We start from the raw sequence: 18891 nt of genomic DNA on the forward strand, positions 1-18891 counted from the left end.
GAGGATTTTTCATGATACTTCATATGTCCAAAAATACAGGCTTCCAAAATGTGCTCCACTAACTTTATTCAATAGGGTGCTTTCTGAGTGCAATTTACAAAATTTTGAACCCGCGCCTTCAAAATTTGACAAATTTTTTGAAGTCCCAACACTACACTCTTGCTAAATTTAACACCCTAACAATTAAACTTTTTCTAAGTATATACATATTCATGAAATATAATGTAAGATAAATTTAAAAGTCATCTCTTATACATTTATACATAGTAATAAGAGTATTGGAATACAAACATCTTGCTTTTATTTTATTTTCTTTATTATTTAGCATTTAAGTGGTATGATGAGTTTGTAATAATAATGACATCTCCTTCTACCTCTTTCAATTATTGTTTTTCCGTCAAAAGGCACTTGGTTTAATGACAAAGTCCATGTTGTAGGCGCATAAATGGTGTTGAGTTCAAATCTTCTTCAATACAGAAACAATTATTGTTTTGCTTGAGTAGAAATTTTCTTCTTCCCTTTCTTCTTTCATTTTATATTGCATGACTTTTTAACTCCACCTTGGATTTATTGTTTGCATTAAAATTATCATCAGAAGAACATATGAATGATACTCTCATGGACTCAAAATTTTGGAAGTTCATATAATTAGACTTTAGATCAATGGAGATTTCAAATGGGTCTACCTTAATAAAATATTTTCTAGTTAATTTTGATTTACTCAAGCTTTCTATTGGATTTACAAATGTGTCTCTCAATCAAACTATTTCATGGCTAAATATAAATATTACATTTTTTTTTGGTTAGAAATTTAAAAAGAATATTTATATATATGTTGATGTTTATAGGGATCAGAACCAAAAATAAAGTTGAGTGGGGAGCTTTCGTGGTAGGGATAAGGTAATAGATTATTAAAATTTAAAAAATTAACCGTGGAAAAAGATTTCATGGTAGTGATAAACACCCTTCAAAAAGGAAAGAGCCCAAATTAGAGATTTAATCACTATGTATATGAGACATTAGGTATCAATAATTTATTTATTTTTCAAATTATGCTTTAATAATATAAGACAATCTTGAGCATAATAACATATTATTTGTTAAATATTGGTGTGGATAGAGAGACTATTACAAATATCCATAAATATCTTGAACTCTTGGGTGGATTTAGTATCCAATCTCTTAGCCCCCTTGAATTGTAGTCGTGTATTTTTGTAGATAGAGATTGGATATAGATTGTGTTAAGGTCTACTTTCACTTATTTAAAGGATTTCTACAATCCCATTGGATCATGGTACAGTATCTCTAGCCACTTATTTTTTATTGTCATGTTTAGTTTGAACCTTTGAAATGGTGGTAGAGTACTCTTAAACTTACTAACTTTATGACGTATGATATTTATTTCCTTTGCATGATGCTAGGTGCATATTTTTTCAAAATAAAGGTAATTTTTTTAATTAAAACATCAATGGATTACAAAGTAGGTCTACCAATCTTAAAAAGACTCATGGAACACTCGCACTGTATAAAATTTAAAACTATGGATAAACTAAAAATGGACAATAAAAAAGAAAGGATAAGAAGTTGTTCACGTAAATACTAGCATGCTAGAAGTATCCAAAGCAATGTTTAACTTTATGTTAAAAATTGGACCAACACAAGAACTAGCTTATTATAATTCCAAAGGGAATCAAAAGTCCTTAGAGGCATTATAGTCAACATTCATGAGAATACTAAAGTCTTTTCACAACTCCTAAATAAGGTTATCCTAATTATGTATAGTATCATCCATGATTTCAATCCAATTAGAAGCTAATTGAGGTGAAAAATTAGCAACTTTGATTCCTTCCCTTTTAGTATGGTTCCACTTAATAATATTGAAGTTACGAACAAGGATGTTGATATCTTTCTTGCATTCATCTAGCTCCCATAATTAAAAGTGAGAGGAGGATTTCCTTGTCAAATAAACAACGAAGATTCTACGATCATCTTCTAAAATAATATCAACAAAATTCTTACCTTATCTTCTAAAAGATGTTAAAAATGATCATAGACTCAACAAAATTATTAGAACCAACACTAAGACTACCAAAACCAAAACTTAATACTACCATCATGATCATGGAAAACACTTCCCAGGCCCTTATTTTGAGGAATATATTTTAAGCTCTGTCAATATTAATTTTTACCAAGCCTAGAGATAAACATTCTTTTTGTAAGTTGATAAACTCGAGGGTTATTGTTCAAAGAGGTAGAAGAGGGAGAATCCATAGGAGTACTAAGTCTCATTAGAAATTTGAATTCTTGCCAAGAATTCACTTGATAATTTTGAATCCAAACTTGATAGGTTTCTTTCAAATTGGTCATAATTCTACCCCAAACTCGACTTATGCACCTATTTCAATAATTAAAATTCCTCTTACTATGTTCCAACCAAATATTATAGAAGATCAAACTAGGACCAATACCATGCAATGAATTAAGGCTTTTAGGTTGAAAGAGGGAGGGGGGGGGGGGGGGGGGGGGGGGTGGTTGATTCACAAGATAGTCTTATATATGAACGTTGAAAAAAGTAGCAAAGGAGTGGACTAAAAAAAGATAACTTCCCACATCTTCATCTTGAAGGTAGATGTTGCATCTATTTGGGCCAACAAGCCAATGTTTTCAAGATTACCATGGCAAAGAAATTTATCTAAAGTTTCAAGCCACATGAAAAAGAGTTAACCTTTGGCCAAAATTTCAAATGTTAGACCATTTTTCAAAGCTTAGAATTCTCAACTTCCAAGTCTTCAACCATAATATATACATAATAAATTTGTACCAAGTAGATCTCATACCCTTTCAAACCCCATCCAAGAAAATTTAAATGTCTATATTAAAAATCATTAATGTGTGTCAAGAGTTCTAATTTTATAATGATTCACATTTAGCTATTCTATCTTAGTTTTGGTGGTGGAGATATGTGATAGGTTGGGTAGGAAGTGCATGCAATGTATTATTTTGGTCAAGTGTTATGAGTAGAACATGTGTAATGAAATTGGAGTTTAATCTAGAGATATTTATAACCTACTTTTTTCTTGCTCAATAGTAAAGGCTCTAAGGTCCATTAGGATAATTGTGGGTGAATTTGGTTCAGGAATGCTAAGTACTCCTAAACCAAAAGCGAGTATTAAGGAGTTAGTGGATAAGTTAGCTTTCTTAATTCCTTCATCTTGTAAGGAAGTTAAGTAGCGAAATAACTTCCTACACTAACCTTGAGAGGAGGGTAATGCAAAAACTTGTATAGATCGTCACAAGAGTTACAGAAAATAGAAATAAATATAATAACATTCAAACCATAACACATTGATTTATGTGGGGAAAACCCTTTCGGGAGAAAAACCCCACACTCCAAAAGTCGCCCAATATATTATTTTGCAATCAAAAGAAATTACAATATACTTGTAGAGCAAGCTCTTCGCAGGAGTACCACTAATCAGAGATTCAGAGGTGACTTAATAGCAATAAGACTCTTACACACAACATATATCTCATGCACCTCATACATAGGAGATTCAATACAAGAAATTGTCAAACGGTATTACAAAACCATGGGCTAAAACCACCCAATAAGGTGTAGCCGACCTTATCTCCCTTCTAGAAGCCCTATGACGTGTCCCTCCCTTTTTACAACTCATTTATGTGTCCAATGTATTTTATATTTCCTATTTCAGGAGTACAAACTTTTGAAGGCCATAACTTGAGAACCGCATGTCCTATTGACGAACCGTTTGAAGCGTCGGAAAGCTCGCAAAGTGCTCTATTGCCTCGTAAATGTTATGTTGCTTACACCCACTTTTCAGGGCATTTCGAGGCCTCTAGAGTCCTCAAAATAAAATTTAAACCTTTCATTGGACCCCTCCAAAACGAAAAATTTAATATCTTCAAAATTAGCTATGATCTTGCGATGTAACTTTACTAGAATGCTTATCTAGCCAACTAGAAGCTTCGAGGATAATTTCACACTATTTCGTGCTCAAATGAAAACTTACTATAGTAACCTCATGTAAATGCAAGGCTGAGACACCATTTTCCCAACAAATCTCCCACTTGTCGAACACCTTGCAAGAGCAAAGAGAGTATCAACACAATAAATCAATTTCTAGGGGCCATGAGGCCCATAGACTCCAAGCACCATCTGTACTTCTCTATGCTCACAACCTTAGTTAAAGAATCTACAACATTCATCAAATTTTCCACCTTAACCAACTTCACCCTGCCATCTTCGACCATATCTTTGACAAAATGATACTGAACATCAATGTGCTTGGTCTAGGTATGAAATGTCGGGTTCTTAGCTAGGCATATCACACTCTGACTATCACAATAAACTGTCAAGACTCCTTGTTTTATTCCAATGTCTGAACATAATCTCTTAAGCCAAATGACCTCTTTACAAGCATGAGTAGCTACCATATACTCTACTTCAGTAGTGGACAAAGCAACCATAGTCTGTCACTTACTCATCCTACTAATTGCACCACCAAATAAAGTAAACGCATAAGCACTGGTGGATCTTTTGCTATCAATATCACCTACCCAGTCTAAATCCACATAACCATGAATATCAAGGGAAATCATGTCTCCAACTGAATTACCATGATAACACAAAGAATACTCAGAGGTACCCTTAAAATATTTGAATACTCTTTTGACTACATCCCAATGAACTCTACCAAGATTAGACATATACCTGGATAAAACACCCACTACTGTTGGAAATATGTCTCGAATTCTCCTGATCAGTGTTCGGGTTGATCGATGTAACTTACCCTAATGGAACAACTTGTGGGAAGGTATCGGGTTGTGGACTTTTCCTATCGGTGTAACTCTAGCCAATGACTCGATGAAGTTGCCTTCGGCGATCGGGTTGTCATCGGCTATTGGTGGAACAAGTTGGAAGCTACGTCGATGTCTGATGAGTTCGATTTCTTCTGACTTGGAGTGCACTGCTCATCGGGGAAACAGTTCAGGGTATGTGTTGATGACCCGATGAAGCTACTTTAGGTGATCGGGGTAACTTTACAGTACTGTTGCCAATAGCCGATAGGGTCGATCTGTTTGGAACCTTCTTCTTGTGATCGACTAACAGGTGAGCGAGTCCGGGATGATCGAAGGATTGTCGCTATACCGCTATGGCAAGATGCATGAAGTTTATCCTCTGCGACTTGGCGACCAAGGTGGGGCCTGACAAAGAAGAGCTTCGTTCCGACGGTTAGTGAGGTCGTGCTAAGGTGGTAGGGTAGGGACCCCAAAGCCAATCAGGGGGTGCTATGTGGCGGAGCACAGAAAGAGATCAAGGAAGATCGAACGATCGGGGTAGCTATTTGGTTGTCTTGCCAATGACTCGATGGAATTGCCTTTGGTGATCGGGGTATCATCGGAGATCAGGAGAACTGGTTGTTTGCTACATCGATACTCGATGAGGTCACCTTCGGTGATTGGGTTGACTAGATGAAAGTTACGCCGAAGTTCGATGAAGTCGTCTACTGCTGATCAGATATCGAGGTAACTTTTTAGTGTTGGTTCTGATGGCTGATGGGGAAGTATCTGATTGAGGATGGTCGCCCAGACCGAAGTCCAAAAGACTTGTAGGCAAACACTTGGAATGTTTCTGTCGGTGTATTTGAATACGAATCGACTCGACTTCCGGATGAATGTGGGATAATATGTTTTCCACAAGTTCATGAATGGACAAGCTATTACTCGATGATTATGTTCTAAGGTCATTATACAAACTGACAGAGGAATGTTTGGTTTGACAGATGGTGGTTGCCAGAGATGTAACCGATGAGCAAAGCGAAGAAGGGTGTGCATGAAGGCTGTGTGGAGATGATGGTCGTATAAGTAGCCAAGTCGATGTGTCTGTATGTGGTGAGAACATAGTTCTAAGATCAGAGTTTGGAAAAGAGGATCTAATAACTTTATTGTAATCGTGTTGTTTACTGAATAAAATTATCTCTCTTTGGTGGTGGGTTTTTTTTTACCCGTAAGGGTTTTCCCATGTATATCTGGTGTCTTTCTTTGGTGCTATTTTATCTGGTTTATCTTAATCTTCTGTCTGTGTTTATTTTAATGTACTGCAAACTGAAATTGAAATACTTCCTTGCTTGCTAATCCCCTTAGAATTGACGATAGGAGAGCGTTTTCCTTGCATGGCTTTCCTTACAACTACTTGGGCAATGTCTAGTGTAGTACAGACCATAGCATACATCAAACTTCCAACTGCGCTTTGGTAAGGCACTCTGCTCATGTCTTCCATCTCCGATGGGGATGTAGGACACTCTGCAACCGATAATTTCATTCCAACTGTAAAAGGAACACACAATGGTCTACAATCATGCATGTTGAACCTCTGTAACATTGAATTCACATACTTACTCTGGACTAGCCATGGCTTTCTGTTCACTCTATCTCTTCTAATTTCCATCCCAAGAATGTGTTTCGTTGCACCAAGATCTTTCATTTCAAATTTAGCAGCAAGCTGATACTTTAGTTATGAAATCATACCTTTCCCTTTACCAATGAATACACATCATCAACATACAATACAATGTACAGGAAATGATCACCATCGGTTTTATAATAAACACAATGATCTGATTTAGAACGCTCAAATCCCAAACTCAACACATATGTATCAAATTTTTGGTACCACATCCTAGGACTCTGTTTGAGGCCATACAAGGATTTCTTTAATTTACAAACCAAATTACTTTTACCTTTCACCACATAGTGCTCTGACTGTGTCATGTATAAATATCCTCCTCCAAATCATCATGAAGGAAAGCAGTTTTCACATCCATTTGTTCAACCTCTAAATCATAAGCAACAACAACAAAAATGAAAAATCTAATGGATGTCATTTTGGCAACAAGAGAAAATATCTCACCATAATCAACACCCTCAACCTGAGAGTAGTCTTTTGAAACCAACCTTGCTTTATACTTCTCAATGCTTCCATCTGAACCAATCTTTTTCTTGAACACCCATTTGCAACCAACATGCTTTCATCCTTCAGGCAATGATACAAAATCCCATGTATCATTCTTTTTCAAAGCTGCAATTTCTTCTTCCATAGCAATCTTCCAGGATTCTGCATCATTCATACCTAATGCCTCTTCTATAGATTTCGGTTCATCCACATTAGTATTCAAATAAAAAATACATCTCTAATCATTAGGTGAATACCTTTCAGGTGGTTGTCTATGTCTCGTAGACCTTCAAACAAGCCGAGTTGGAGGTTCTTCCTCCTCTTCTGAAGATTCAGAGCTAGACAAGCTCTCCTCAACTTCTTGCCTATCTAGGGGTCTCGATTCAAACTCTTTCAGGTGTAGAAGGAAATTGAATCACATCTTCCTTCTCGGACTCAGAATCATAATCAATCTTCTTTTTTTCTTCTTTGCAGTCCTTACGGATGTGACATGGTTTACCACAATTCCAACAAATGACTTTGGACTTTCCAGGAGATTTTGATCTCCCTCTCGATTCGGACTGATCGCGCTTCTCATTCTTCTTTCCTTTCTCCTTAGGTCTTCCATGAACAGTTAGGGCTTCCTTCAAATTGTGGGATACCTTCCTTTGCATCTCTTCAACAAGTAGGGCACCCACCACATCTTCAAACTTCCAAACAACATAAGTACTACCAATAGCCATAACAAGAGAATCCCACGAATTAGGCAAAGAACAAAGAAAGATCTAGCATTTATCCTCTTCATTCATCTTAACACCGACAGAAACTAATTGAGCCACCAACATATTGAATGCTTCTAGGTGGTCTGTAACTCATCCACCCTCTTCCATCTTCAAGGAATATAATTTCTTTCTCAAGAAAATTTTATTTAATATAGATTTCTCTTGATACATTTCACCAAGCTTAGTCTATAACTTCTTTGCAGTGTTTTCTTCGTGGACATTGATCAGAACAGAGTCTGCCAGGCACAATTTGATTAGACCCTTGGCTTTTCGGTCCATAACATCATACTGAGCCGCCGCAGTAGGATCTGAGGGCCTTTGGACATTCGCTTCAACAACATCCCATAGATCTCGATCTATTAGTGGATCTTCCATCTTCAGCTTCCACATCTCAAAATTTGTTCCATTAAATTTCTCCACCTCTATTTTCCCTAACGAACTTGCCATCTGAAAATTCCCGCAACAAGATCAAAAAGTGTCTTCTGTAAAAGCTCCCACTCAAATCAGGATTAGTTAAAACAAAACCAACAACCCACAACTGAAACCAAAGGTGAGCAAGCTTTGATACCACTTGTAAGGAAGTTAAGTAACAGAATAACTTCCTACACTAACCTTGAGAAGAGTGTAATGCAATTTTTTTTATACATCATCACAACAATTACAAAAAACAGAAATAGATATAATAACATTCAAACCATAACACCGTGATTTACGTGGGGAAAACCCTTTCGGGATAAAAACCCCACACTCCAAAAGCCGCCCAATATATTATTCCACAATAAAAAATAGATTACAATATACTTGCAAAGAAAGCTCTTTGCAATGGTACCACTAATCAGAGATTCATAGGTAACTCAGTAGCTATAAGAGACTTACACACAACCTCTATCTCACACACCTCGTATATAGGGTATTCAATACAAGAAATCGTCAAACGATATTACAAAACCATGGGCTAAAACCATCCAATAAGGTGTAGCTGACCTTATCTCCCTTCTAGATTCCCTATGACATGTCCCTCCCTTTTTATAGTTCATTTATGTGTCCGATGCATTTTATATTTCCTATTTCAGGAGTACAAACTTTTAGAGGCCATAACTTGAGATCCGTGTGTCCTATTGATGAACCATTTGAAGCGCCGAAAAGCTCGCGAAGTGCTCTATTGCCTCATAAATGCTACACCATTTACACCCAAATTTTCAAAGCATTTTGGGGCCTATAAAGTCCTCAAAATCAAATTTAAACCTTTCATTGGACCCCTCCAAAATGAAAAAAATTAATAACTTCAAAACTAGCTGTGATCTTGCGACGTAACTTTACCAGAATGCTTATCTAACCAACCAAAAGTTTCGGGGAGAATTTCACACCATTTCATGCTCAAATGAAAACTTACTATCAATAGTAACCTCATGTAAATGCAAGGTCGAGACACCATTTTCCCAACACATCTAAGTAGAGGTTATGGCTCGTAAAACTTATTCTCCAAATATTTTCAAGGTAATTTCATAGTATCCAATTATAAATTAAGGTAAATCAATTGATAGAGAAAGAAGCGACACCTAACAAATTGAGGACATAATCACCTATTCTATTGAAGAATGAAGCAAAGGAGAGGATGTTGTTAGTAAAATGAATTAAACATGCCAAGGGATTAATATTTTTGTGGTTAAGGTGCTTGCAATAATTAAAGTAAACCATAACAAGGTCCATTTTGAAGTGGTTAGCCACTACACCACTCTAGTACTATGTGGATATTGTGTATCATACCAAGAAATGGGTTAAATTATTATGTGGGGTCCACTTTCCCTCTTTAGATCTTAGATGAAATAAAATATGTAAGGTTTGAACACAATGGAGGTTTGTATGGGTGTTGGTTGGGGTAGTAATTAGTAATCAATTGTAGCTAATCAGGGTGTGTGTGGTGATAGCGATGGTAGGATTTTAGTTTTTGAGTATGGAGGCTCTTTGGGAATTGGTTGCAATGTATGATTTTTGTAGTGTGTTCTTGCTAATGTGTTGGAGGATAACATGACATCCTTTGTTTTGGTAGCTCAATTTTTGAAGTTTCATGAGATTTATTTTTTAGGAGTCATTTTTTAGTTTTTTTCTATTATCCTTGACAATTGTTGAGGTCTTTTACATTTGTGTATAATGTTGTCTTCAAATATTCACCCATGATCCCATAAATCTCTTTCATCAAGGGGACTGATCTTGGAGAGATTGACCCTAACAATTCGACAACTTTCAAAGGTGTTTTATAATATCATTGTACTCATGCACATTGAAAGATTAGAGGTTACAATGAATCATGCTACAAAAGTTCATTGCTTACTAGATTGGATATACACTACTCGACATCGATCGCAAGCCACTTGTTATTTATCAACATACAATTTTAAGTCCATTCTAATTCTTAGATGGTGAACATATTAAGGATGCTATTTTTTGAACACTACTGAATTGATTATGTACAACTTTAGATTTCATATTCTAATATCAAATAGAGCTAAGTGCACCAATCCTTCTTGTTTAACTTATAAAAAACAAAATATCGATTTATCATTCCTAACAATTCTTTCCTATATTCTTAATTAATTAGGTCAAAATTTTGATTATTATTTGCATTTATATAATCACACTAGACTTATTTAAAAGAGATTTCATTCATTTATAATAAATATCTTATATAATATTGTAATGAAAATTAATGCTTTCGCTACAAATAACCTATAATAAATAATTTAACATTATAAAAGTCCAAGATTTTGGAGTTGCATTTGGAATAATAAACATAGAGTTGAAACTTATGGAATTTTAAATCAATCAAATACACTATCTAGTTTGATTTTTGATTGTGGCTATGTTGCTTAAGATGCTAGGAATGGATTCATGAATATATGAAAAACTATGGCCTAATCTAAACAAATGCCTTAGAATTTGTAAATTGCTTGTATATAATTTTGATCTAGATTTGTGCTTGTGGTTGTGAATTGATAAGTGAATCTTAAATTGGATGTACAAATGAGAATTGATTAAAATCCAATAATTTAAATATGCCCATCTTGCTTGATTGTCCCTATGCTTAAAGGAGGCGGTGCCATTGTTTGGGAACTTGCTAAGCAATGCTCATATTCTTGTTAAGTCAAACCCTTAGGTGGACCAATTCAATGTTTGAAGACAATAGACAACATAGAATATGCCTAAAATAATGACACAATAAAGATGCTATATGATCTAAATTTGATTTAAGATGATAAATAAAAATCTAAAAATCTAAAAATCTAAAAATCAAAACCATTTTCTAAAACCAATTTTTTTTTTAAATATTACTTATAAACTTATTTTTATTATTATTATAATATTAAAAATATCAAAATAAAACATAAATATCCAATTTTTACTACAATACTTAAAAACACATAAAATATCCATTTTTTACTATTACAATACTTTAAATAATACTTTTTGACGTGAACTCCGTGGAAATCGAAAACCTGTTCTACTCTATTCCATTCTCATCGATTGCACCTAAACACTGAAGAGAGCGTGGAACTTTTTCGCTGAACTGAGGATGTTTGATACTTCCACACGATGCAGATTCTCCATCGCTTCCACCTCCGACTAATTACTAAATTTGAAGCTTAAGCCCTCGCTTTTTTAGGCGTAGCCTTCTTTTCGGATGGATTCTGACGTGGATATGGCAGGAGCCGATGAGGTATGCATTTTCCCCTAATTTGGTTCCATCTGCATTTCAGCTCTAGTTGCTTGCCACATGTAAATCTGAGGAAATTGCTTAATTAACGGCACACAATTCTTAAAATTACATTAGCCCGTGCAAAAATATTGCAGATATTTTACAAGCCTTAATTGACGCAGATCCGCTGAAATTTTTGTTGCACGAGATAAGAATTCGGAAATCTGAAACCCCATGCTTAATGTATATTGGATGGTTGCCAATTGGATTTTGCATCGATGTTTGGCGTTTTTTTAGTAAAACTAGGAATGATTCGTACAAAATTTGAAGCGAACCTTGATAGTTTGTTTCCTTGGTAGATTCCCATTCGATGAGATGGTAACTTTTCCCGTTCCAATCTTGTTGCCTGCAGTTTTTGTCCCGTCAATGTTTTCCAGATGCTGTAAGTGAAGCAAAGTTGATAAGCTAATTATTATTAAACATGATTTTTGCGCAGTGCATGTAATTGCGATGGTATACATCTGAAAATAACTGGAAATTCTTTTTTACATTAACTGTGTAAACTAATTATTATGTAATGGAGCTGAAATGTTTGATCCGACAAACATTATGTTGATTCTATTGGGTGTTGGATGGATACGTTTTAATTGATGTAACCATCATAGAATGGTTGGGAAATTATTATATTTGGAAAATGAAAAAATTTCTTACATCAAATGGCATATTACTCCACTTGACCAAGGGGAGAGGACAATTCGGACGACAGAGGGGGAGGAGGGAAAGGGCCTTTTGAAGAAAATAGTTGCATGCACTAGTGATGCTTGTAGGTTTTAGTCAATCTAAAACTTCTTCTATTTTTGTAGGAAGGTATTGTTCATGAAGTTGAAATTCAGGGTACAAAACTTCATCTGTTTTTATATGCAATGAGTTCTTAGATGGTCCTTCTTTGCGTTCTTCCTTTGAAGGAGTTCATCAATTGGCTGGTTAGAGAGTGACACAAACCTGGACATGCACAGTATGCTGGCACATGCATACATAGGCATCAACACACATGACGTTTTGGACCAGTGTGCTCCTTCAATTTATTGATGTCTTTGTTGATCAACTTCCTATTTTCAAGTACTTCTTAGATGCCTCTCCTAGCGTTCATCCTCTAAAGGAGCTCATCAAAAGCTTGTTAGTGAGGCACGCACACACATTTTTTATACTAGCTCACACCTTCGATCTCTTGATGTCTTTGTTGATCAATTTCCTATGTTCAAGTATTCCTTGGGTGTAGTTGTCCTTTGAAGGAGCTGATCAACATGCCTGTCAGAGAGAGACACACAACATTTCTTATGGATTTTAGATGTCATTATAATTTATTTTGCGTTTGCTAGATATGAATTGAGGCTAACGCTAGCCGCTAACCACTACTAACTACAAACACACACATGCACACAACCATTATAGACTTTAATAGTCAATTCATACAATTGATGCACATCCAAGTTGGGATACATAGAATTAGAGTACATTTAGGTTACTTGTGTAGTCTTGTAAATTGGACACCTTCATTAGTGTGTCCAATTTCACACTCTCCTAGCACTCATTTTAGTACTTCTATTTCCTCCATGCATTATAGAACCTTTATTATAATTAATTAATATTTAATTCAATATTATAGGTCTTATTCTACTTTATTACACTCTTATTTGGGCCCTTAATTCTAGCTGTGCCCTTTATTTCTTCAATATCCTAATTTATTCTTAATCTACCCCAATTTCAATTTCCAAAGCATATTTCGCATATCTATTCATTATGGTTTGAGCCATTGAGCTGAAATCGGCACTAGAACTCTATTATCTTGCATTCCTCGAAAGTCGAAAAAATGTTGCCGTGACTTGGGCGGCGCCCTACCACCTTAGTTCCAAACTCTTTTCCTCAAATTTCGGGATGATGATTTGGCAGTCCTAACTAATTCAAATTTTGCTCTGTGTGAAAATATATCAAATCTAAGTTGGCCTAAAGGTGATTTCAATTATGAAATCCCTATATAAGGCATCTCTCTCAATTCATTTTTACTTCTATTATAATCTAGCCACATGTCATCGTTATGCTAATATTCCAACAAAAGAGCAACACTTAAAGAGCAAATCTGATTCAAGGAGCAACAAACTGCATCAAAGTATCTTCCATTTATGTTTCAATTATGATTTCATGATGGATTTTACGTGATTTATCATGTTATTGGAGCAACACATGGAGGACTTATCCTAAGAGCATTGATTGCATCACCTATCGAAGTTATAATCATCTACATTCAAGCACTTCAATTCTAGATCTAGTTTTTCCCTCAAAAGAATGCTTCCCAATTCAATTCAAGTTCAATTTCTATTTCAATTAGGGTTAATTCCAAACCTGAGGTTTGACCTAAGGCAAAACCCCTATCCACAACAACCATTCTCTTTCTCTCTCGCACACATTGTGCAGGAAATTGGTTCAGGTGCTGCGATCGAAGATTTCAACATAATAGGTGATGACAAGTAGGTTTAGCTTTTACAAGTGCGAAAAGCGAAGGAGCAGGGCACCCTACCACCCTAGTCTCAATAGTTTTGCCTGATCTTTCGACAGTGGATCTTGTGCATCTCCCTGATCCGGAAAACATCCTGCTTGCCTGCTTGGAAGTTTCAGGACCAGGGCGCCCTACCACCCTATTCTTTAGAATTCTGCCCGATCTTCGTATAATAGATCCTGTGCATCTCTTTGATTTGGAAAACATCCCACTTACCTGTAGGACTGGGTGCCCTATGTTAAAGCTGGATCAGATTTATATATATGATACTTTTCAAATTTATAGTCACTTAGGTTTAATCTAATACTATATTACAGAATATAATATAGATTACAAATGTCTTGATAAGTTTTCAGAATGCAATGTAATATTGAATTATGCATAGTAGTATATATGAATGGGGATTTCCTTTAAACCTGATTACACTATATATATTGAGCTATTCACAGTTTGAATTATATTATTTATGTAACTGTAGATCACACAATATTCTGCACAATATCACAAACTTAGTGTATTGCAGATCACTCACTTATGCCACAATGATGTCGATTGTACTCTTAATAATAACGGATGCATACGTTATAATATCAACCTCATATATATATCTACGGACTTCCTTAAGGGCCGTGTCTCTACAGCACGAGAAGTGAAGGCAAAAGGACACAAGCCGATAATTGTAATCAGGTTTACTTTCAAACCGATTCAATTATAATATAATCGATTTAGTTAATATGATATCTAATCAATTAATAACAGATCGATAATCATTGTAATAACAGATGTGACATTAACCAATCATCGATGTGTAATGCAAACAGATAATCAGATACATGCGTCAATGGTAGACATAGCATGGTAAATGGTAACCACAGCTAATCTCCGATAGTAAGTTAAAATACAAATCATGGTTAACTGAAGCAAGTAAGTCAAATCACCAAATGTCTAAGGCCAATAGGCCAATTAGACATTTGGATTAGCTAGGTTTGTCAGATGATTCCGACCGTAGCTATAAATCATCAACACTCCCTCTTAGCTAGGGAGGATAAAAGATATTGGGAGCAATATTCATAAATTGTATGATGCTTATCTTGGGACCATAGTTTCAAGATGTGAATTGCCTCTGTTGGCGATTCTATTCACAAACTCTTGAGTGGATTGCCTCTGTCGGCGATTCTATCCATAAGCTCTTGTGTGGATTGCCTCAGTCGGCGATTCTATCCACAAGCTCTTGTGTGGATTGCCTCAGTCGGCGATTCTATCCATGAGCTCTCACGTGGATTGCCTGAGTTGGCGATTCTATCCATGAGCTCTTGTGTGGATTGCCTCAGTCGGCGATTTTATCCACAAGCTCTTACGTGCATTGCCTCAGTCGGCGATTCTATCCATGAGCTCTTGTGTGGATTGCCTCTATCGGCGATTCTATCCACAAGCTCATGTGTGGATTGCCTCAGTCGGCTATTCTATGCACAATCTTGAGTTATTGTAAGATCATCACCTTCCAATAACCTCAAAAAAATACAAGTGGAAATCATTTGGAAGTCGTCACTTCCTTATGATTTACACAGGGCCCATAAAATAATTATTAGTATTAATAATAATAATCAATATTTACAATTTTACCTCAGAAGTGCTCAATCTTTATTAGTAAGCTCCCTCTCAATCACAAGGTATCTTGAGTTTCTTCTAGAGAACATATTTTTCTGAACATACGTCTGAATTTCTGACTTCAGCAAGGGACGCTTGTAGTTTAAGTTTGAGAGGACAAGTTCTTGCTATGTGGCCATATTCGTCACATATGAAACATTGTACTTTAGAGGAGTCTCTAGGCTTCTTGAATGATCGATTATCATATGTCTTTTTGTCCTTTTTCCTTTTCAAACTAGAGACTAGAACTTGAACATCTTCATCAACGGGTTTCATGATTCCTCTTGATATTAGGTTACACTCTTCTTGAATGCAGTCAGCTTTTAGTCTATCAAATTTGGGAACTTTGGATCGAGCACTAACTCCTTGTCTAAAGTTTTCCCATGAGATAGGGAGCCCATTTAGAGTTATCATAGTTAGCTCCTTATTATCATAAATGTGACCAATTGATGAGAGCTGGTTCCTTAATTCTGTTATCCTCATAAAATATGAAGTGATAGTCTCTTCTTTACTCATTTTAATATTAGAAAGTTGATTTTTAAGTGTGAGGATTCTACTCGTGTTGTTAATCTCAAACATGTTTTTCAAGGCTTTGAACATGTCATATGCAGAATCTAACCTTGTAATGATAGGTAGTAGATGACTCATTACTCCATCTACTAATAACTCCATTGCTTTAATATTGTTCTTTTCCCACTGACTCTGTTCGTCTTTTCCATCAGGTTTAGAAGGATTCTCTATTATTGTTTTTAACTCATTCTTCCTTAGTACCAACATCATTCATAGTTTCCATGAATCATAGTTTGAGGCACCTTCAAGTTTGTCCTCGAATCTGATTCCATTCGTCATTTTAAAATACAAACTTTCAAGGAGATATCAATCTGATCTTAATCGGATCTTCCTTCAGGTGGTTAGGCTTTATAGAAGGAAACTTGGCTCTGATACCATGTTAAAGCTGGATCAGATTTATATATATGATACTTTTCAAATTTATAGTCACTTAGGTTTAATCTAATACTATATTACAGAATATAATATAGATTACAAATGTCTTGATAAATTTTCAGAATGCAATATAATATTGAATTATGCACAGTAGTATATATGAATGGGGATTTCCTTTAAACCTGATTACACTAGATATATTGAGCTATTCACAGTTTGAATTATATTATTTATGTAATTGTAGATCACACAATATTCTGCACAATATCACAAACTTAGTGTATTGCAGATCACTCACTTATGCCACAATGATGTCGATTGTACTCTTAATAATAACGAATGCATACGTTATAATATCAACCTCATATATATCTACGGACTTCCTTAAGGGCCATGTCTCTACAGCACGAGACGTGAAGGCAAAAGGACACAAGCCGATAATTGTAATCAGGTTTACTTTCAAACCGATTCAATTATAATATAATCGATTTAGTTAATATGATATCTAATCAATTAATAACAGATCGATAATCATTGTAATAACAGATGTGACATTAACCGATCATCAATGTGTAATGCAAACAGATAATCAGATACATGCGTCAATGGTAGACATAGCATGGTAAATGGTACCCACAGCTAATCTCTGATAGTAAGTTAAAATACAAATCATGGTTAACTGAAGCAAGTAAGTCTAATCACCAAATGTCTAAGGCCAATAGGCCAATTAGACATTTGGATTAGCTAGGTTTGTCAGATGATTCCGACCGTAGCTATAAATCATCAACACCCTACCCTCCTGGGCTTGACAATTTGGCCCAGATTTTCAGCTACAGGTTCTGATTCACTTTCTCCTCTCATATCTCTGTCTGTGGCTCTGTGTTAAGTCTGGAACATTTTGTTATTTACTGCTTTGCTCCAATTCTTTATTGTTTTACCCTAGAACCTTACAATTCAAATCCAATTTCGACTATTTAAAAGGGGAAAAAGCAAACAAGTAAATCCATTCAGTAACCTAGCCCTCTTCTAATTGAATTGTGGCTAGATCTAAGGTATTTACACCCCCTTTTAAATGTAAGGTTGATCTTGTGAAATTGGTGGTCTTACTATCCTAATTTGTGAAACCCTAATTTTACCTACCTTACAACTTGGATGCTTCCTTCCTAGATCCTCAACCTCAAATTGGCTTTCTGGGTGCAACATCTTATATATTGTAGATGGCTGTTGGAAAAATATAAGGTTCACATTTGCAATAAAGTCATCTTAGCCACTTACGTTAGTATCAAATTATTTATTTAGTTGGGAGTTAGTTTCTCATAGGTAGTTTGGGGAAGTTTCCTTTTGTTTTAGAGTGTGATGCTTTAGGAGAGGGGATTGAAGCGATTTTGATGCAAAAAAAACTCCCCATAGCATTTGAGAGTAGGAAGCTCATGGAGTTAGAGAGGAGTTTTTATATCTTTGACAAGGAGATGTTGGGCATCTGACGTGCACTAGCCAAGTTCAATATCATTTGGTTTGTAGGAGATTTGTGGTGCAAACAGATCATAATAGTTTGAAGTTCTTCCTCAATCAAAAGGATGTGAAAGATAGATAGCAAAAGTGGGTAAGTAAGCTATAGGCCTATGATTTTCACATTGATCATGTTGAAAGGAAAAATAATGTTGTGGCTGATGCATTATCTAGGAAGCCTAATTCATATTCCATTACTGACATATCTACTTATTGGAGGGTTTCCATAATAGTTGACCATGCCCAAAACACATTTTCTACTGATATCTTGGATGGTAAGCTACAAGATGATAGGTAAAGGGTGGTTGATGAGCTCCTTTATAAGGACTGAGTGTATTTTGTTTAAGAGTCAAAGATGAAGGAGAAATACTCGAGTATGCCGAAAACACACCATTAGCTGGTCACACAGGGTATTACAAGACATACAAATAAGTGAGCTTTTTTCATGGTAAGGACTTCGGGGTGATGTTTTGAGGCATGTTAGAGAGTGTTTGGTTTGTCAATAGAACAAAAGAAACATGCATTTTTAACTGGATTGTTGCAGCCTTTGCCCATTCCATGTAAAACATGGGAGAGTATATGTATGGATTTTATTATCGGTCTTCCAAGAGTACATGTCAAGGATTGTATTTTTGTGGTAGTGGATAGACGCACTAAGTATGCTCATTTTTATGCTATATCTTCAAAATATAAGGTTCCATAGGTGGTTGATTTGTTTTTTAGAGAGGTGTTGAGATTGCATGAGTTGCTAAGGAATATTGTGAGTGATAGGTACAATAGGTTCATTAGGTTGTTTTGGCAAGAACTT

General features: G+C 35.6%; 1 protein-coding gene across 7 annotated transcripts in view; it reads left to right on the top strand.

Annotated features, from left to right (window-relative positions):
* The first annotated feature begins 11206 nt into the window (after positions 1-11206).
* The window catches only part of LOC131071205 (uncharacterized), a 199843-nt gene continuing 192158 nt past the window's right edge, over positions 11207-18891 (top strand). For 4 of the 7 annotated variants that reach the window (XM_058006934.2, XM_058006936.2, XM_058006940.2 and 1 more), the window contains exon 1: positions 11208-11449. Coding sequence is in view for 3 of the 7 variants with exons in the window: in XM_058006937.2 (XP_057862920.2) it covers positions 11414-11449 (36 nt within the window). In the remaining 4 variants the exon portion in view is untranslated. Of the gene's footprint in view, positions 11450-18891 lie in introns of all 7 variants that reach the window. The other 3 variants (XM_058006938.2, XM_058006941.2, XM_058006942.2) reach the window with 2 other exon arrangements.

Source organism: Cryptomeria japonica, chromosome 7, assembly GCF_030272615.1.
Source record: "Cryptomeria japonica chromosome 7, Sugi_1.0, whole genome shotgun sequence".
Taxonomy (NCBI): domain Eukaryota; kingdom Viridiplantae; phylum Streptophyta; class Pinopsida; order Cupressales; family Cupressaceae; genus Cryptomeria; species Cryptomeria japonica.